Genomic DNA, 21429 nt, shown 5'->3' with positions numbered 1-21429 from the left:
TCGGGGAAGGTCATCCTCTTTGACCGAACGCGCAGGTTCAGGAGGGATGCACATAGAATGGTGAGGGAGGAAGGGGATACCCGTCAAGCTGGCCAGATCAGCTGAATCATCCCTGGTGATCAATGGGGTGACAGATGTCGCAGCCAGATCAACCTCACGTCCTTGAATAGACTTTCTCGAAAGGAAAAGTGTGTGAAGGAAATCAAAGAAGTAAAATAGCTAAACATGAGATGTCAGTGATGGCACTGGTCACCTAAGGCTGTGTGCATGCTTGGAAGACATTAGACCAAGTTGAAAGGAGAAACTGTACATAACTTTGATTCCACGTTTCATTTTCACATTTGTCATCCTCTTAGCTGAATCATATTATACCGTGATCATTCCCTCCCCTGCTATTTTCACCTCAGAGCTCTTGGTTGTAGTAATTATTCAGGACAGACCAAACAGGAAGCTTAAAACAAGGAAATATGGTCAGGAAACAAGGCAAAGGACTGTGAAAATATTCAACATGCAGTTATTCATTCCTCCACCAAGAGTTTACTGAGCACTTGATATGGGCCCTTGGGAATACAGAGGCAGTAAGACACCATCCCTCTCCTCCTTGGCTCGCCTCTGCAGTATACACATGCACACATTTCTACATACTCACACTCACTGAGGAGTCTCCCTGCCCCCACACCCAGCTCTATGGAGCTAAAGTTACCCACATTCTGAAATAGCCTCACAGCTGGCAAGGACCTCAGAGTTCTCAAGTCCACGGGCAGCTTTTTAAAAACAAGGCACCTGGGACCTGCCAGCTACACGGGGTGGAACTGGGTTTGAAATAGAAGAAGAGGCTGTCTTATTTTCCACCCATCTCAATCTCCCCCCCACCCCCACCAGGGTGCCCTGCTTGTACATGAAAGACCATATCCTAGGCTTTGGGGAAGGGGAAGCAACACCCATGGTTTTGTGGGTAATAATCCAGGACATACAAGACATGCCCTGGCCTCCAGTTCTGCTTCACCTGTTGTTTTGCTAGACTGTTGCTGCTCTCTAACTAGGTAGAATATTTCCACTTCTAGTCCCCAAACTGTGAAAATTCACCAGGCCACTGGCTTCCTGTTTTGTACAAGATCTGCTTAAATACCATTACTTCTAGATGGGTTTTGATCACTAAGCAGTTTTTTTTTCTTACTATAGTAATGACACTTGCATTATAGTACATTACATTACAAAACAAAACACTCCAACACTAAGGTTCTTGGGCCCCTGGGGCACAGAAAAGGGGCACCATAGACACTGGCCTCTCTATGACCATTAACATGGAGCAACATCACTAGCACTAAGAGTGCCTACAGGACACCAAAGACCTTCTCACCTGCTCAACCTCATGATTCTGATAATTTCTGTGCCACTTAGAAAAGGCCATTGTGGGGGCCAGGAAGTAGCACACCAGGTTAAATGCACATAGAACTAAGCACAAAGACCGGTTCAAGTCCCCAGCTCCCCCATCTGCAGGGGAGGAGTCACTTCACAAGCGGTGAAGCAGGTCTGCAGGTGTCTGCCTTTCTCTTCCCCTCTCTCTGTCTTCCCCTCCTGTCTCCATTTCTCTCTGCCCTGTCCAACAACAACAACAATGGGAAAAAGATGGCCGCTGGGAGTAGTGGATTCATAGTGCAGGCACCGAGCCCCATCAATAACCCTGGAGGCAAAAAATAAATAAATAAAAGGTAATTGTGTGTGTTTCACCCCAGAGTAGTGTGCAGTGATGAGCAAGGGCTGAGCATGAGTGAGGGCGGGAAGAGAATCTAAAGTTTTGGTGTTCAGAGTGCCCAAGACTGGACCAGGGATGAAGCAAAGGCTAAGATTTCCTGCAAAGTCTGAGGAATCCTTCAACATAATTTCCTGAGCAGGTTCTGGTTTTAACCAGGGCCCTACAATACACCATAAGAACTCAGAAAGGGTACAAGATCTGAATTTTGTTTGCAGAAAGTTCCCATCAAACAGAACAGAGAAAACTTAATCTCAAGCGAGACTGAATTCCCCCATCACGCCATATAGTGGTGGCATATAATCGAAGAAGTTATGGGAGCACCACTAGTGGTCACATCCATCAGGAATGTCATCATAAGCCCTCTTGCAGGCCTTCCCAGGACATTGCCCTCACCATAGAGCAGCGATGGTAGGTACTACCCCAGTCTCTGAAGGGAGGCCCTGCCACTCAAGGAAGACCGGTCCTGAAATGAGTGCAACCTATAATATTCCCAGCTATGACCATGAGTTGTGAGCTCAGACCAATAGGGACTCAGATGTTACACAGGCTCTAGTAATATGTATATGTATGTGTATGTGTATGTATATATGTATATGTATGTATGTCCTGGATTGGGTGGATAGAGGTAAATAGTTAATTTTATCCACAGAATTTTTTCAAGAATGGGAGCTACTCTCTGCCCTGATCCAACTTTCTAGCCCTTTTCTCCACTCTGACACAGTTTTCTCAGACAATAGTTTTACCCAACTGCATGTTAGCTACCAAACTCAAGTATAAACTACCATAGTCGCGGGCCCCTAGAAATTTACCTAAAATGGACCTCTTAGCTTTCTTCTACTCCATGATACCTAATCTCATCTACTCTGTTCCTACTTTTTTGTTTCTGTTCATTAGCCATTTTGTCTCACTTTATACCCTGCCACCTTCCAGACACCAAGTTGCAGATGCTATCAAGATTCCATCCTGACTTCTCTGTGCAAATGACCTTGCCAATGCGTCCTCCAATGGAACCTCGCCTCTCCAGAGCTCTAACCCACTAGGGAAAGACAGACACAGGCTGGAGCTATGGTTTGACCTGCCAGTGCTTGTGTCCAGTGGAGAAGCAATTACAGAAACCAGAACTTCTACCTTCTGCACCCCCAAAATAATTTTGATCCTTACTCCCAGTGGGTAAGAAGTGATATGAAGAAGAGGGTAAGAGGGCTCTGAACTCCCAGCTCCATTAGGACCCAGAGAGAGAAGAGGAAAAAGGGACATCTGGATGCAGTGTTATGAATGGCTTGGAGGGGAAGAGAGGGATGGACCTGGAAGAAAAGGGGGGCAATTATGTACAAATGTAGACAGATAGTTTTAGAGATGATTGTTAGCCCATGTCTGTCACCTTGGGAGAACGGCAGTAGTTTGCAGTGGAGGTATTAGGGATTCAGAAATCTGATGGTGGGGACAGTGTGGAACTATACCCCTGTTAATATGTAATTTTGTAAATCAATATTAAATCACCAATAGATTTTTAACAAAAGAAGTTATGGGAGCCAGAGAATATCTGTCACTAAAAATGAGAAGACGTAAGATCTTTAGGTCCTGAAGAAGGTTCCACAGAGAAGTAAAATTTGAGCTGGCGTGAAAATGAACAGAAGCTGATACTTTGGAGATCACAGGAGGAATACAAAGTCAGAAGATGAATAAAAAACAGGCCAGTGAGAAGCTCAGGGCTGAGGACAGGTCTTGGGAAAGCCCAGGCATCTGAGAAGCCCTTCTCACCACACAAGTGTCTTGGAAAGAAGATTAGAGACCAGAGCCTGCTTCCTTGGGGGCCAGGGCACTCAGTCTGGCTGGGGGACAGACATAAATAGAGGAAGCAAGGCCATCTACAGTCAGGATCAACATGGGTGGACTATAGTCTGGAAACCTAAGGAAAGCCACAAACAAGTTAGTACTTGAGCCAATCTTAGAGACCAGATGTGGCTCTGAGGGGCATGGGAACAGCCTGGCAGAGGTAGCAGAGAGGATCAGGGTGGCAGAGGGGCTGGGGAGGGCCAGCTCACAGAACTCCCAGCTCATGTGACCATCTCTGGCTCTTAGGAACAATGGCCTGATGACCAGTGTAGAGAGAGATTCTAGGGGATGCCCTGGCACAGAGGAATGCACAGTCAGTACCCAACCCAACCAGACCTAGCTAACCCTACAGGCCTCTCTGCTCCTGAGTAACTTCTGAGCCCGCTGGGATCTGCCACTTTGAGGCCCTCCACAGAAACTCTTGGAGTCCTAGAATGGGCTCTGAGAGGAGGAACAAGCAGTGCTAGCCTGTAGGGCTACGGAAGTCAGGAGAAGGAGGGGTGGGAGCACGTCAGAGGGCCCTGAAAGAGGAAGTAGCCCAGTCTCAGTTCCCCTCGTAAGGATGGGAAATACCCTCTATTCTTCCAGCCCTTCACAGCTGCCCTGTCTCCTTACCTGAAGCCACCAAATCTGGGGCCAGAACCACCTGAACCCCAGGACCCCCATTCTCTTTTCAAGTTTCCCAAAACCTCTGAGTGCTGAGCACTGCCAGGGGCCTGAGACTACAGACCAGGCTCCAAGATGAGTAGGACAGAGCTAAGGGTTTTATTTAGGGTGGAAACACCAAGGACCAAGGTATGGGGCTCAACTCTTGGAAACGAAAAGTTTTAGAATGGCATTGAAGTCAGCCCAAGAGACTTGCTGGGAAAGAAATGATGCAAAGCCATCAGGGGCTCTTCCCCAGTCCCATCTCTTGAACAAGAAAAGACTCAGGGCCTAGGTGGAGACTTCCAAATGATAAGATTTGGTTTACTACATTGGAATCTGGCTCCTCTGGGAGAATGGTCTCCAAACTTGGCAGGAAGTAAAGGGGTTGTCACTAATGAGGTCTCTCTCCTCTCGCTAGAATTGCTGTAATTCTCTATAATTGCTAGAAACCCAGGCAAGAAAGAAACCAGGCCTCAAGAAACAGAGGACAGGAAGGCCATGACAGGACTTATCTCCTCCTCACTGTCCTGCACTCCCACATCTCTTAGCCTTGTTGCTGATATCAACAGGGAAGCCAGTGGTTGGTAGGTCCCCCTGCAGATTTTGATACTGCCAGGGCCCCTCTCAGGCACTGCTTCAGATACAGCTGGGCCAGAACTCAATTATCTGATTGAACAACTCTGCAGTAAGTGCCAAGGAAAATGGCATCTGGATGTGGGCTTGGCCTGGGGAGAGACAGAGTGGAAGATGGGAGGGCTCAGAGGTAAACAGTTCTCCAGTCCCCAAGTACACTAGACTCTTGACTTCCCTTGTGCATTATCTGGTTTTCTCCTTGCTCCCACTATTTCCTGTCTACCTTCCTCATCACAGGGATAGGCCTTGCACAGGAAATTCAGGACACAGAGAGATAGGGCTGTTCCCCCCTCCCCAAAACCACCTCAGGAGCCTAGAGAATAAAAACACCCTTCTAGACTTTTCTCAGCAGTGCTTTCAAAATTGGGAGGCAGTGAGGCTGGGTAGTAGAGAAAACACACCCAGGTGGGGGAAGAGATGTGTAACAGGGAGGGGAGGGTTCACAGTGCCAGAAGAATGATGGGGAGACAGGGCAGAGTTAGCACACCAGACTTACATGCCTGATGTCCTGGGAATCCCCAGTTCAATCCCTGGCACACCACAGGACAGAGCTAAGCAGCTTTACATCTCTCTCTCTCTCTCATTTAAAGGAAGGGGACAGGTGGTGGTACACCTGGTGGAGCACACATATTACCATGTGTCTCTACCTGAGTTAAGTCCCTGGTTCCCACCTGTAGAAGGAAAGCTTCATGAGTGGTAGAGCAGTGCTGGAGGTATCTCTCCTTCCTCCACCTCCCCCCACCTGCCATCTTTCACCTTATATCAAAAACAGAAAGAAAAAAACATGGTTCCAGGGAACACTAGTTATTCAGGTACAAAGTCCCAGTGATAACCCTGGTGGTAAAATAAAAGAAAGAGAGAAAGAAAGGAGGAGGGATGCATAAACTTTAAAAAAAAAAGTCTAAAGAAAAGAAAGAAGGGAGGGAGAAGGGAAAGAAAGAAGGAAGCTTTGACCAGAACCAAGCACAAAGTGGGAATGGCAGAGTAGAGGCTCAAGCTCAGTCTTCAGCTCATAGGGGAAAGTTGGCTTCCAGTAGGAAGCTTAACAGCAGAATCTAAAATCACCTCCATCCCCACATGACTGTCAATTGAAGATATGACTGGTTTTATAGCTCCTGGTACCAGGCCTGCAAGGGGAAGGAGCTGGAGATGCCCCATGGAGAGGTCCTTCCAGAATCTCCAGGCCCTGCCCACACTGGGTGGGACTGGGCAAGGCTTTACTCTCCAGGAAGCCTGGAGCTCCTCCTCCCACAGGCTCAAAGGCCTCCCAGGAACCATCCCTGCTTTCCAGGGGATGGCCACCTCTTGTGCTGCTGTTAAGAGCACCTCAGTTGCCTTTTCAGGTTCTGTCCAGAGGCCTAGCTCTCCGAGGGTTGCTTGCACCAGAGATTGGTGCTATATCCAGAAAGGACTCCTCATTGTCCACTGACAGCAGTCAGGCCAGGCCTGGGAGACCCAGGGAGGTGAAGGTATCCCAGGGAAACCAGAGAGGGGTCAGTGCTGAGCCAGAAGCTCCCCCTGCAGAGAAAGAAAAGAGAGATTGAGAAAGAGACAAGGTTTGGGAAGAATGCCTACGAACCACTGCACGTGGTGAGTGTGTCTCCTGTCCCCAAATCCCTAATTATCTTCACTAGCTTCTCTTTTTTGGCACCATATTGTGACATATTATTTGTAATTAGGCCTTTGCCCACCATAGTGAAGTGTCTTGAAGACAAGAATTATGCTCAGATACCATTGTATCCTTATAAATTAGGATTTATTTATAAATCCTACCTACCCTCTCATCATTTGTTCAGTAAGGATCTGTTGTGTTGTCACTGGATCTAGGGTGGATGGATAGAAGTTTGGACGAAAGAAGCAACTGTGATGTGGAGACATGATGGACTTGAGGTCTATGGAGGGAAAGTCTGACCAAAGGGCTAGCCAGCCTCTAAGCAGGAAATTTTCTTAAGTTTAGAAAATCCACATGGAAACTCTAGGATGGTGCTTCTGGAAGACAGTGACCACTTGGAATCTCCACCTCAGTACAAAGAATTGAAATAGAAAGTTCTAGTTTAAGTGCACCCTTTCTAAGAAGGAAAGGCAGGGTATGATAAGTTGGCTAGGCAGATGGTGCTGGAAGTAGGTGAGGACAGCATGATCCTTACCCCTCACATGATCACCCCCACCCCAGTCCATCCCAGAAGGCAAAGGGTGGACTGGATCCTATTTGGGTTCCAGAAGTCCCTTGGTACCTTGTTGGGAAATTGGGAGGAGCCTCACAAAGCATTAAGCCAGCTCCCCCTGCTCCACCCTGCATTCCTGATACTATGGCCTATCTACATAATCATTGTTTTGCCTGAAAGATCCCCACCCATTCCATTCCTTTGATCTATCTTCTTTCTACCTCGAGACCCTTCCTGCCTCCAGGGTAATATTAATCCCACCAGTTAAAATCCTCGCAAGGAAGTTTCTACCTTCCCAGCCCACTTTTGCCTTTCTCCACTACTTTTCCTAGCCATTTCCGACTTGTCACTTCCGAGTCTGGCCTTTAAAAGCGTTGCTCTCTGATCAATAAAGACATTGCATTGCCACTCTGCCACAAGTTCAAGTCATCTCTCCCACGTCGCTGAGTGAGTAGCAGCCCAGGCTGGCTTGGTCGAGTTCTCTCCAACCCAGAGAGTACGCGCCCGGGAAGAGGCAGCCCCACACCAGCCCAGCAGTACCTGGGTCATAAAGCCACTCAGGAGCTCCCCAGCCTTCCCACTAACCTCTCCAGGGCTCCAGCAGCCTGGCTCTGCCCCCTTCAGACCAGCCTGTCTGAGAAGCGCATGTAGCTGCCATCTGGGCTGCTGATGTGGCCACTGATGGTGTATGGTGGGCCTGTCTCCAGATCCTTCAAGTTCCTGAGAAAAAAGATTCCACATGGTGTTGGGGCTGAAAGGTTGGCCTTCTCTGGAAGCCCTGGTCCCCAGACCAAAGCATGGGAAGAACTACTTTGTGAGGGGTGGAGGGAATCTGCAGTGTGTATCTGTGTGTGTGTGTGTGTGTGTGTGTAGGGGTGGAGTTTAAGTCATAAACATAATGACTTATCCTCCAGAACAGGAGTTATCTGTCCCTCAGAATAACCCCACCCACAGCAGAGAGATGAGACAACTTAGAGGACTTTCTGACTTGCTCCCCCTGAGTCCCTGTCTCTACTTGCTCCTCTTTTCTTTAAAAAAAAAAAAAAAAGCTGACTTATTGATTTAATAAGAGCAAGTGAGAGACCAGAGCACTGCTCAGCTCTGCCTTGTGGTGTGTGGTGGTACCTAGGATTGAGCCTGGGACCTTTGGGACCTCAGGTATGAGAGGCTAGTATGTTGCTATTGTGTTATCACCCCAGCCCAAATAAGTAAGTCTTTTTAAAGATCTACTTCATGTATTTCAAGCAGAGGGTATCACTCTGATGCACATAATACCAGCTACCAAATTCAAGCCCCCATGCTTGCAAGCCTAGTGCTCCACTTCCCCATCTCCTGGGTCTTAGCCTCTCTTTGACACTATATTATGCCTGAGATTAAATTACTTGTAACCTAGCCTCTGTCCACCAGAGAGTGAAATGTTTGAAGACAGAGACTGTGCTGAATTATCTTTGTGTCCTTGTTTTTAGCAGATACTATCACAGTATCTGCTAAAAACAGTCTCTTACAAAAAATAATGGGCGGGTGGATGGGTAGATGAATGAATGAATGGGTAGCTCTGAGAACAAATGGTAAGAGGATCACTGTCATTAGGGACTTGCATGGTCCTGTCCATGGCAAGTTTTCATTGATGGGACTTTCTAAGTGGACTCCAACTCCTTCCTTTGCTCTTGCTTGCTGGGGGCACGAGGCACACACAGGAAAGAGAAGCAGTCAGTGAGGCTCCATTTCTCAGTCTTTCTCCATCACATTCAGCTCCCACCCCACCCAGCTCTTCCCTGAGTCTACTCACCGAATTTGGTACAGGTTGAAGACAAAGTTAGGCCCTAGGAAGACAATACAGAAAGAGAGTTTAGAGAGACGTACCAGACAAGCCCAGATGTATTCCAGTATGTGTGCTCTCACTTTTCCTAAATAAAGCTTAAAATTCCTGAAAGTCACGCTTTTCTCCCAATTCTTTAGTGAGCTTAAGTAGGGTGAATCTACAGCCATGGAGGGCAGCCATCTCAGCTCTCTCCCCCCAGTACCAGAGCACCATGGATACTTGCATGGATAAGGGAGCAGTGGCTTGGTGTCTCTCTTTCCTTTCTTTGTCTTTCCTGCCCTCTTCTCTGCCTCTTTTTTTATTTTTAAATTATCTCTATTTATTTATTGAATAGAGATAGAAAATGAGATATAGAGGAAGAAAGACAGAGAGACAACTGCAGCCCTGCTTCACCACTCATGAAGCTTTCCACCTGCAGGAAAGTTGCGCACTGTAACATGTGTGCACCACTGCACCAGCCCCTTCTCTGTTTCTTTCTAAGGGCAGAGAACCAAAATATCTGCTGGGAAAACCACACAGTTGTCTCATGAATATGCAAGGTCCATTGTCCATTCCATGGCCGAAGAGTGAGAGAGAGAGAGAGAGAGAGAGAGAGAGAGAGAGAGAGACACCTACCAGACAGGGTGTACTTCCTGTCAAGAAGGAAGGTGACTGGGCTGAGCAGCGGGGTACTGTGGGTGGGTCCCAAGTCTCTTCAGTGTCTGCTTCCTATCCCGTATGCACCAGGCCTTCCCAAAAAAGAGCCCTAACTTGTTCAGGACAGCCCTGGCTACTATGGACACTCCACAAAGGACCCATAATACACTGGGAAGGAGATGGTCCCAGCTCAGACTCCAAAAGAAGCAGCTCTGGGCTGGATTCCAGACTCCACCACTTCCCAAGCCAGTGGCTTTAGTCTCAGGATCCCCATGTCAGGATCGTTTAGAGTCCTCATCTATATTAAAGGAAAAATAGAGTTAAGCGCAGGTGGCGCAAAGCGCAAGGACCAGCAGAAGGATCCCGGTTTGAGCCCCCGGCTCCCCACCCGCAGGGTAGTCGCTTCACAAGCAGTGAAGCAGGTCTGCAGGTGTCTATCTTTCTCTCCCCCTCTCTGTCTTCCCCTCTTCCCTCCATTTTCTCTCTGTCCTATCCAACAATGACATCAATGACAACAACAATAATAACTACAACAATAAAACAACAAGGGCAACAAAAGGGAATAAATAAATATTTTTAAAAAAGAAAGAAAGAAAGGAAGAAAGAAAGAAAGAAAGAAAGAAAGAAAGAAAGAAAGAAAGAAAGAAAGGAAAGGAGACTAAGTGGTTGGAAAGCTATCTCACTGGGTAGAGCACCTACCTAGCCACACACACAGTCCTGGGTCAAATCCTAGCACTACATGGGCGGTGGCATGGGACCAGGGGAGACTCGAGCACTGTGGTAACTCTCACTTCCCTTGGGTCTTTCTATGTGAGTGAGAACGCAGCTGAGGGTAGTGAAACCATGTGCCTGAGGCCTTACCTGCTCAAAAAGAGGAGAAAACGGAGATAAGAAAGTCTTCCCTGTGTGGCCTTTTAAAGAAAATTATGTTGTGGAGGCCACTCTGCAGATGTTCATAAGTGCCCCATGAACATCTTGGAGTGGCCGCCACCTTCTGCCCTTCGAGCACACCCTCTCAGCTCTCCAGGCTCCCGGGAAGTACAGGTGTGGGTCAGAACTGGGGTTACTGCAGTGGACTCTGAAGACCCCCAGTGAAGCTGAGGTACCAGCTTAGGAGAAGGCACGCAGGCCACCGGGCGGGAAAGATGTGCAGGAGGCCAGAGTAGGACCATCTAAGCCACTGCTCTTGGACTTAGGCCCATCCAGGCCCATCCTCTAGAATGGACTCCTGTGGGGACTGAGGGCAGAAGGCACCTGTTGGGGTGGGAGGAGCCACCTCCCCTCCTCCCCACCACCTCAAAGACTCAGTCACCCACTCAGCTCTTCAACCACTGCAGTCACCAAAGGAAACATATTTGCATGCCACCAGCGTAAGAGTTCGCTGCTCCACCCCGGCCTTGCCAGATGCAGCGAGAGAGGTGGGGCTGGGCGACAGGGTCCAGTGCTCACTTACCATCCCAGCAGTACCCACGCTGGTACCACTTGGCCAGGCTGTAGCCCAAAATGGACACGAGCAGTAGTGACAGTCCCACGCCCAGGATCAGGCCCAAGGTGCTGATGGAATCCTCACCTGCAGAGAAAAACAGAGCGGCCTTCACTTACCGCCCGGAGCCCTCACACAGCCCCTCCACCTGGACACAGGCGCCATGTCTAGCTTTCCTCTCCTCCCTCCCCGCTGCCATTAAAACGGTTGTCCCCAGAGTCCATGCATTAGTGTGCACATGCGTGTGTGCGTGCGTGTGTGTGTGTGTGTGTGTGTGTGTGTGTAAGCAGGGAATGAACCCAAGTCCTTATAAATGTGCAGCCTCCCAGGTCTAGTTACCTATTTCTTTATTTGGGGGAGAAAGAAAAGAGGAGACAGACACAACAGAGACCCATGCAGCACTGCTCCACCACATAGAGCTACCCCAGTGCCATCCATGCTGCCCTCATGTAGTGCCAGGGCTTAAATGGGCGTGGGTGGCATGCACTGCATGGCATGTGCTCTACTGTGTGGACTCTGCCAGCCTCTCCCTAAGATATACTCAGATGTGAATACACTCATATATACTCAGATGTGAATCTCCCAGCAATACTCAGATGTGAATGTCTGGCACTGGATACTTCTTGTTAGCCTACCCAGTATCTGGAGCGTGTTTACCTGAAATAGTAGTAGCAGTGCCCAAAACAGAAAGATCTTTGGGAGCTTGGAAATCCTCCTGAGATCACTGGAATTCTACTTATTGAAAGGCAACTGCATTTTGTGGAGAGGCCAGGCAGTCTTTGCCTCAGTATGAAGCCTGGTAGTCAGGGAGAGTTTGGGGGCCCCAAGAGCAGGCTGAAAAAAGCAAAGTAGCCACACACCCCCACACAAGGCCCAGGGCCAGTGTTAACCCTTGGGCTGTTTGCTGCTTATTCTTGCTGCTCCTCCCCTTTTTGTGGTGTGACTTTGTAGCTAAACTTGTATGTTATTTATAAAGGCAAATTCTGAGAGATCTGGGAGCTGCACGGAGATGAGAGAAGGGCAGGGGCAGAACAGGATGGGAAGCTGTGTAACAGAGACTGAAGGTGGGGCGCCGCAGAGAAGGCCTGCCTTTTAAGCAGGGGAGGTAGAGGAAGGCCAGGCCCCCTCCTGCCAGATGAAGTAGGAGGAGTGTGGAAGACCACCCAAATTTCTGTCTCCATGTTCCTGCCAGTCCAAGGACCCAAGTGTTGCCAGCAGGTGCAGTAGATAAACATGGTCTCTCAGCACAGCAGGATTGCATCTGAAGCCCAGGCCTGTCATGGGCAAAATGGGGGGCCCAAGCAAACCCCTTTACCTCATTAGACTCCATCTGCTCTTATGGAAGGTAAGGCTTCTAGTGACAACAGAATGGTGACTATGAATGGAGACAGCACAGAGAGCGCGCGCTCGAGAGATGGCCTGACACACTAAGTGCCCAACACATGTTCCTTTTATCACTGTTGCTGCCGTCACTATCACCAAAATTGTAGGCATGTATTTTAAATGTTTTGCGATTCTCTCATTATCTCTTGCATGTCTCACTGCCCTTCTTCCATAAAAGTCAGCTTACTCTGTACTCAGATACAGGACAGGCAAGCACAGAGAGAAAGTCATTATAAGAGAACTCAACGCCTTCTCCCAGGAATTGATGGGATGTGAAATCAGGAAAGATATGAATCACATGAACAAAACTGCCAGCCGACTGAACCCAGAAGAGTTTTATAGAGCATGATGTACATCTGCTAAGCATACAGTCTTTTCAAGAACACGCAAAACACTCATCAGTCTAGCACATATGCTAAACCATAAGACCATCCCTAATAATTTTTTTTTTGCCTCCAGGGACATTGCTGGGGCTCAGTGCCTGCACCATAAATCCACTGCTCCTGGAGGCCATTTCCCCCCTTTTGTTGCCCTAGTTGTTGTAGCCTCATTGTGGTTATTATTGTTGTTGATGTTGTCATCGTCGTTAGATAGGACAGAGAGAAATGGAGATAGGAGAGGAAGATAGAGAAGGGGAGAGAAAGACAGACACCTGCAGACCTGCTTCACCGCCTGTGAAGCGACTCCCCTGAAGGTGGGGAGCTGGGGGCTCAAACCGGGATCCTTCTGCTGGTCCTTGTACTTTGCGCCACATGCGCTTAACCCACTGCGCTACCGCCTGACCCCCCAAAATCACATGGAGTATGTTCACTGATTATAGAATCATACTGGAAATGCAAACTAAAAATATATCTGGAAAATTCTCCAGTGTTTGGCAGCCAAACAACACACTTTGAAATATATCATGGGTAAAAGAAGACCTCACAAGAGAAATTAGAAAATATTTTGGAATGGACAATACTGACAACACAACATATCAAAAGATGTGGGCTGAGGAGGCAGTGCAGGGAGAGCAAGGCAGCTGGAGCTCAGAGGAGAACTTCGGGCTGTGTAGAAAGACACCTGCAGCTGTGCTTCACTAAGTGTGAAGCGTCTTCCTAGCAAGTGGGGAGTAGGGGCTCGAACCCAGGTCCTTGCACCTGGTAATGTGTGCTCCCAACTGGGAGCACCATCATCCAGTGTAGTTCTGTCTTTCTATCTGAAAGAAAAAATCAACCCAGATTGGTGTATTGCACTAAAGTGAAGGACTCTGGGGAGGGGAGAACTTTCAGATCCTGGTACAAGATAGTGGAGGAGGAGAAGGACCTGGGCTGGAGATGAGAGTATTTTGCAGAAAACTGGAAAATTTTACACATGTACCAACAACTGTATTTACTGTAAACCATTAATCCCCCAGTTAAAAAAAGGAGGGGTTGGGTGGTGGCGCATGGGGTTAAGCACACATAGTACAAAGTGCAAGGACTCGTGCAAAGATCCTGGTTCGAGCCCCCAGCTCCCTACTTGCGGGGGCGAGGGGGAGCGGGCTGTTTCACAAGCGGCAAAGCAAGTCTGCAGGCGTCTTTCTTTCCCCTCCCGTCAATTTCTCTCTGTCCTAGCCAATAAAACAAAAACAAAACAAAAAAGCTGCCAGGAGCAGTGGATTCATAGTGCTGGCACCGAGTCTTAGCGATAACCCTAGAGGAAAAAAAAAAGGACACAGCATTTAGTTTAAGATGCGACAGTTTATCTGCTAAAACGTGTAGCATGGTACTATTTAAAATGAGAACATCAGTGCATTTGTTGGTAGTATGACTCTAGGCAAGCTCTCTTTGGTAGAGATGGAAATGGCTTCTTCAAAGGTATATACATGAGACAATGTCGGCACAGTGTTTAGTGTACAGCTTAATAAGTGGAATTTATTTTTTTAAAAAGGGGGGGGGGCAGGCAGTAGCACAGTGGGTTAAGTGCACATGGCATGAAGTGCAAAGACTGGGTTAAAGATCCCAGTTGGAGCCCTTGGCTCCCCACCTGCGGGGGGTGGGGGAGGTTGCTTCATAAGCAGTGAAGCAGGTCTGCAGGTGTCTTATCTTTCTCTCCCCCTCTGTCTTCCCCTCCTCTCTCGATTTCTCTCTATCCTATCTAACAGCAACAGCAATGACAACAACAACGATAATAATAAGGGTAACAACAAGGGCAACAAAATGGGACAAATGGCCTCCAGAACCAGTGGATTCATAGTGCAGGCACCGAGCCCCAGCGACAACCCTAGAGGAAAAATAATAATAATAATAAAGTCAACGCAGAGCAGTGAAGTGCCAATGATGGAAAAGGGGGGGAAATACATGAACTATACACCAGAAAAAAGAAAAATAAACAGGCAACAGAACTGCCTGAGAGAGCAAATCAATGCTGTTCTTAACCGGGAAAAAAAAGCCCTCAAGATACCCACTGTAAATATGCACAGAAAAAGAAAGGCAAGAATGACTAAGGAAGGGAGATACGATGTCACACCAAATAAAGAATATGAACAGATTGCTAGAAATTATTAAGAGCATTCAGTCAAAATTCTGGAATTGAAAAGTACAGTAGCAGGTCTGCAGGTGTCTCCCCCTCTCTGTCTTCCCTTCCTCTATTTCTCTCTGTCCTATCCACCAACAATGACAGCAATAACAACAACAGTAATAACAACAGCAATGATAAACAACAAGGGCAACAAGGGGGGGGGGAATGGCCTCTAGGAGCAGTGGATTCGTAGTACAGGCACTGAGCCCCAGTGACAACCCTGAAGGCAAAAAAAAAAAAAAAGAAAGAAAAAAAAGAAAATTCATTGAAAAGAGCTAACAGTGAGTTTGAAGTGGCAGAAGAACTAGACTGAGCTATCTGTGTACCAGTGAAGTTTCTGTACATCTGTGGACTGAAGCTGGAGCAGATTCTGACAAGTTGAGAAGTCTGTGGCAAACCCTCTCACAATCACTTTAAAATCATGAAAAAAAATTTTAATGCTACATTAGAACATACCTATGTAATGCAAAAAGAAACCATATATCAGTCCTCTCCCATATCAAAATGGATAAAGAAATATTCACTCCTTATGGCTACTGTGACAGTCAAGTGAATGAGACAGAGCATTAGTACGGCTCCTGACAGATACAGACGGGCTATTTATTGGTCCTTCACTGACACCGAGCCAGTGCCTCTCGCAGGGCATTCGTGCTGGCCGGGGCCTTTGCATTTTTCAATCAATAGCGGCCACTTTGGACTCTGGGATAGAAATCAGCCAGGAATTGGCGTATTGCACCAAAGTAAAAGACTCTGGGATGGAGAGTAGGGGAGAATACAGGTCCAAAAAGGATGACAGAGGACCTAGTGGGGGGTTATTGTTATATGGAAAACTGGGAAATGTTATGCATGTGCAAACTATTGTATTTACTGTCAAATGTAAAACATTAATTTCCCAATAAAGAAATTTAAAAAAAAAAGGCACCAACCCTCACGAGCTCACAGGGATCTCTATCTACTAGCACTGCCCAAAAGCCTGCCTTCAGTCCCGTAAGTCAGAGAGCGCAGAGGCAGAAGCAGTTCTACACAGATCACCATCTCCAGTGACAGAAAGCAAGGTTAGGCGTTGGGCGCTAGGCCCCTTTCTCTTTAACTGACGGACTCATGATCTGATACCACGCTGAGATTAAATGCTATGTGGTCCCCTTCTAAACACAGGGGCAGATAAGCATCCGCCTCCGTGCTGGTGATAGGGTTATGAGGAATCTGGAGGAGGCCTTGAGGAACACCAAGTGTCAGTACCTGCCTGTGCACAACGCAATCTCCACATCAGAGGAGTCCCCATCTACTCACCCAGGGCCTCCACAGGCCACTGTGTATCAAGGACCCCAAGTCCTCATCTCCCTACAACTCAGCAAAGTCAAGGCATGTGTTGAGCAGTTGTTCCCTCTGAAGGCTGGAGAGACAGCACAATGGTAGCACATCAGATCTGCATGACAGAGACCCTAGGTTCAATCCCCTGGCTACCACATGCCAAGTCATGCAGAGATCTGATCTCTGTTTCATTAATATAATATATCCTATTTTTAAAATTTCTAGAGTCATTCTTAAAAATAATAATGGTCTCGGGGGCCCTCTCCAGGCCTGTTTCATCAATTCCGGCAGAGGGGGAAGCCCAGGGACCAGCATTTGCAGTGAGGCTCCCAGGGGAGTCTCTTGCCGTCAGACTGACATCATCTGATTCTGATGGACAGCAGGGTGGATCTACCACAGCTTGTTACGTAAGAGGCATCATGGGGAGTTTCCCACAGAAATCCCTTCAGTCAGAGCACCCTGAGGAGGAAGAAGGCGACAGACACACTGAACAGACTTAAAGTTTAGACGCAAAGATGTTTAGGTTTGGGAGTGTATTGCTTTGAGCAAGAGCTTAAGATAAATAAACAGTTGAGAGTTCTCGGTAGAAGCCAGCCCCCAAAATGCTTAGTTTTAGTGCTTCCTGAGTAAGATAAAGTTAAGGAGAAAAGCAGAAGTCAGTCTAGTTGCGCATAAGCGAGCCCAGAGTAATCTGACAGCCGGCAGCTAGTTCTCCCCTCTGACGAGAGGAATGAGCCCATGATGCTGAGAAGCCTGCGCAGCCACCTCAGGAGGGTTCAGACAGTCCCACCAAAAGCCACGCCTTGGAGAGATGGGGGCAGGCCCACTGGGTCTGGCCCCAGGGATAAGGGCAGCAAATAAACACTTTAGTTCTCTCTCTCTCTCTCTCACCATTTGGACTCGAGGCCATAGTCACTTGTCGTTGGGGTGTCAAGGCAAAGGTCTGTTTACATCAGCTGTGGCAGCTATGGCTGGGGACCTCGGTGAGCTCCCCCTCTACCACTAAAGGGCACTCGTTTGAGAGGCTCTGGTCTGCTGGACCAGATCTGTGATTTGGAAGAGTGCAGGGTGGAAGGCAGCCCTGAGTGCCTGTCACTTGTCTCTGTCCATCCTTGTGTATCACTGTCTCCACAAGAGCACAGAAGTGATCACAGTGACCGTGAGTTGGGGGGAGGCATAAGCAATGTATCTATTTTAGTGTTCATCAAATCTGGACTTTATGCACTTTACTTAGAACAAGGTTAAAGTAGGTGCTTGATTTCTTTAAATGATACATGCATTTTCAAGCGAGAGCAGCACTTCTCAGCTGTGGTACATGGTGGTGTTAGAGGTGGAATCTGGAGCTGCTGGGCCTCGGGCAAGCAAGTCCTGTGCACTGACACTGAGCCATTTGCCTAGTCCTTAATTTTCGTTAAAGTGAGTGTTATTTACTAAAAGCACTTAGTGGGAGTCGGGTGGTAGTGCAGCGGGTTAAGCACATGTGGCACAAAGCTCAAGGACCAGCATAAGGACTTCGGTGTAAGCCCCCTGGCTCCCCACCCGAAGGGAAGTCGCTTCACGAGCAGTGAAGCAGGTCTGCAGGTGTCTATCTTTATCTCCCCCTCTCTTTCTTCCCCTCCTATCTCCATTTCTCTCTGTCTTATCTGGCAATAAGAACAATAATAATAACAACAAGAGCAACAAAAATGGGGAAAATGGCCTCCAGGACCAATGGATTCGTAGTGCAGGCACCGAGCCCCAATGATAACCCTGGAGGCCAAAAATAAATAAATAAATAAAAGCCCTAAGTGACAAATTGCAGCAAAGGTCTGAGGACAAAACAAAGGTCGTAAGTGGCTGAGAAAAAGCATTGGGTGTGCAACAGCCAAGCTCCAGGTCTTCCAGAAGAGACAGAGATGCTTCCAGAAAGGACCACATCTGAGAGATAAAATGCTCCAGGCCCAGGGCCAGGTGTGATTGAAAGTACCCTGCACCTCCTATTTCCTGCCACCTACAACCTCATAACCACAGCCCAGCTTGAAAAGCTGAAAAATAAAAAAGGAATTAGAAAAAGAGATGTTCTAGTTCTTCTCTTTCTCCCATGATAAATAAATATTTCTTTAAAAGACCCCCAAGAAATCTGGATCTTCTCAAACTCCCAGATCAGCTTCTATGTTCACCCACCTCACAGGCCGACACCCAACAGCCATCTCTTCCCACTCACATTGCCTGCCGCCCAGCACAGCCAGGTCTCTACGGGAATCCACTTCCCCAAACTCTTCAGCACACTGGATCCTTGCTCACTCTCGAGTCCCCTGTACCCAAATGCTCCCAACAACCTGAAACCTTTCTCCAACCCCAGACACCCAGGCTCCCATCATGCTCAGCACACCCCTCTGACTGGGCACAAAATACTCCAGATAGAAACACCATCTCCCTCACCAGACTTCTGCAAAACACCAAAAGAAGCTAGGCACTGTTTCACTTATCTGAGAAAGAAGAGGGGAAGGGGAGGTTACTCATAAGTAGCAATAGGTGTAGGTGTGACTTAGAAAGTGAAGACTTGAGAGCGAGGCGGTAGTGCAGCAGGTTAAGCGCACATGGCACAAAGTACAAGGACCGGCGCAAGGATCCCGGTTCAAACCTCCAGCTCCCCAACTGCAGGGGGTTTGCTTCACAAGTGGTGAAGCAGGTCTGCAGGTATCTATCTTTATCTCCTCCTCTCTGTCTTTCCCTCCTCTCTCTATTTCTCTCTGTCCTATCCAACAACAACAATAACAACAATAACAACAATAAACAACAAGGGCAACAAAAGGGGAAAAATAGCCTCCAGGAGCAGTGGATTCGTAGTGCAGGCACTGAGTCCCAGCAATAACCCTGGAGGCAAAAAAAAAAAAAAAGTGAAGACATGATGGCAGAAGGGGGAACTAAAAACTAAAAAATGTTGCACATGTACAAATTACTATATTTTACTGTCTACTGCAAACCATTAATCTCCCGATAAAGAAAACAGAAAGAAAGAGAAGGCCTTCTACTGGAGGAGGATGGGGACACAGAACACTGGTGAGGGGAATGGTTTAGAATTATTATCTTATAATTATGTAAATCTATTAAATCTTATAAATCTTATAATTTTGTAAATCACTATTAAACCACTAATTTTTTTTAAGTCAGTACTAGGGAGTCGGGTGGTAGAGCAGCAGGTTAAGCGCAGGTGGTACAAAGCGCAAGGAGCAGCATAAGGATCCTGGTTCGAGCCCCCGGATCCTCACCTGCAGGGGAGTCGCTTCACAGGAGGTGAAGCAGGTCTGCAGGTGTCTGTCTTTCTCTCTCCCTCTCTGCCTTCCTCTCCTCTCTCCTTTTCTCTCTGTCCTATTCAACAACGACGGCATCAATAACAACGACGATAACTACAACAATAAAACAACAAGGGCAACAAAAGGGAATAAATAAATAAATAAATAAATACTTAAAATAAAGAAAAAAGTCAGTACTAGGACCCACACCTGCAGTTACTGATCTCATACTCTGGCCACCCCTTCCATATAGAATATTTTATTCCACTCTTCCAGGAAGCCATTTGTGGAGCTGAGGGGCCCTCTTGTGGCCAAAATTATCATTAGCAGTTTCACGAAGTTGAACCTGAGAATCCACTTGTGTGGTTTTGGCGCCCTCCTGTGGCCAAAATCGTCACTTGCATTCTACTAGGATGCTAAGCCTGAGAATCTACTTGTGCGGTTTTGGCGCCCTCCTGTGGCCAAAATCGTCACTTGCATTCTACTAGGATGCTGAGCCTGAAAATCCATTTGTACGGTTTAGGCGCCCTCTTGTGGCCAAAATTGTCACTTGCACTTTCCCTAAGAACTAGAGATCTTTGGCAATTGGTACCTACGCATGCCAAGCAATGTCTGCCATGGTCTTACCTACACGGAGACTCAGATCTCACAATTTCTGTGATTCTCTGGCCTAAAAGGGGCTATAAGAATTTGTCTCAAAACTGCACCCCAAATCCAAACCCCTGTCTCCATATGTCTAGGAGAGCTGTTACAGCACAACAGGTTAAGCTCACATGGTGTGAATCACAAGGACCGGCATAAGGATCCCGGTTCAAGTCCCCAGGCTCCCCACCTGCAGGGGGAGTCGCTTCACAAGCAGTGAGTAGTGCAGGCCCCCAGCCCCAACGATAGCCCTGGAGGCAAAAAAATAATAAAAATTAAAGGAATGTTATCTCTATCTACTACCTGTGTAGATACCTGTGTGTCTCTGATATTCTTTTTCCTTTTTCTTTTTTTACTATCTTTATTGGATAGAGACAGCCAGAAATTGAGAGAGCAGGGGGAGATAAAGAGGGAGAGAGACAGAGACACCTGCAGCACTGCTTCACCCCTCACAAAGCTTTCCCTCTGCAGGTGGGGACCAGGGGCTTGAACCCAGGTTCTTATGCATTGTAACAAGTGTGCTCAACCAGGTGCACCACCACCCAGTCCCATATTCTTTTTTTTTTAATTCAGCACTGAGGAATATATATATATACATATATATATATATATATATATATATATATATATCCCACTGGACAGCCTCCCCAATTACTTTCTATTCTTTCTTCTCTCAAGAACAAGATAGGAAATAGGGAGAGATGAGCAGAAAGGAAAGGCCCCACTACGCATAAAGCCCCCCCCAAGTACTGTCCATGGTGCTTCCACATGGTGTGGGTGCTGAACCCGAAGCTTCAGGCATGATGAGGTGCACACTCCCCTGGGTGAACTAGTTCCCAGTCAGGCTTGATGTTCCTGCTGTGGCCTCTGAGTCTGCTCCTCAAGTCTGACCCCTCAAGACCTCTGGGATGTGTGTCTGGGCCAGAAGGACCCGTGGACCCCATTCAGTACAGAGTCAGAATCACAAAGTCATGCCCTACTTCACGGTTTCCTTTTTTCTCTCTCTCTCTCTCTTTCTTGTTTGCCACCAGGGTTATAACTCGGGATTGGTGTCTGTCTGCTCTATGATTCCATTATTCCCAAGAGCCATTTTTCCCTGTTTCTGTGATTGAGGGTGAGAGACAAGAGACAGAGACAGAGAAGAGACACCTGTAGCAGTGCTTCACCACTTGTGTAGGAACCAGGGGCTTGAACCCAGGTCCTCATCATGGTTAACATGTATGTTCTACCAGTGGGGCACCTCTGGTGGAGCATAAATATTACCAGGAATGAGGACTCAGGTTTAAGCACCCAGTCCT

At 47.5% G+C, this 21429-nt stretch overlaps 1 protein-coding gene across 1 annotated transcript in view; it reads right to left on the bottom strand.

Moving 5' to 3' along the window:
• Positions 1-21429, bottom strand: part of SMIM35 (small integral membrane protein 35) — a 49862-nt gene that overhangs the window by 3536 nt on the left and 24897 nt on the right. The window contains exons 2-4 of the mRNA XM_060179873.1: positions 10950-11066; positions 8828-8861; positions 7624-7758 (exon numbers count right to left, since the gene is read on the bottom strand). Coding sequence (XP_060035856.1) covers positions 7659-7758; positions 8828-8861; positions 10950-11066 — 251 coding nt within the window. The 3' untranslated portion in view covers positions 7624-7658. The remainder of the gene's footprint in view (positions 1-7623; positions 7759-8827; positions 8862-10949; positions 11067-21429) is intronic.

This window comes from Erinaceus europaeus, chromosome 20 (assembly GCF_950295315.1).
Source record: "Erinaceus europaeus chromosome 20, mEriEur2.1, whole genome shotgun sequence".
In the NCBI taxonomy this organism is placed as follows: domain Eukaryota; kingdom Metazoa; phylum Chordata; class Mammalia; order Eulipotyphla; family Erinaceidae; genus Erinaceus; species Erinaceus europaeus.
This window is presented reverse-complemented; position numbering and strand designations above follow the sequence as displayed.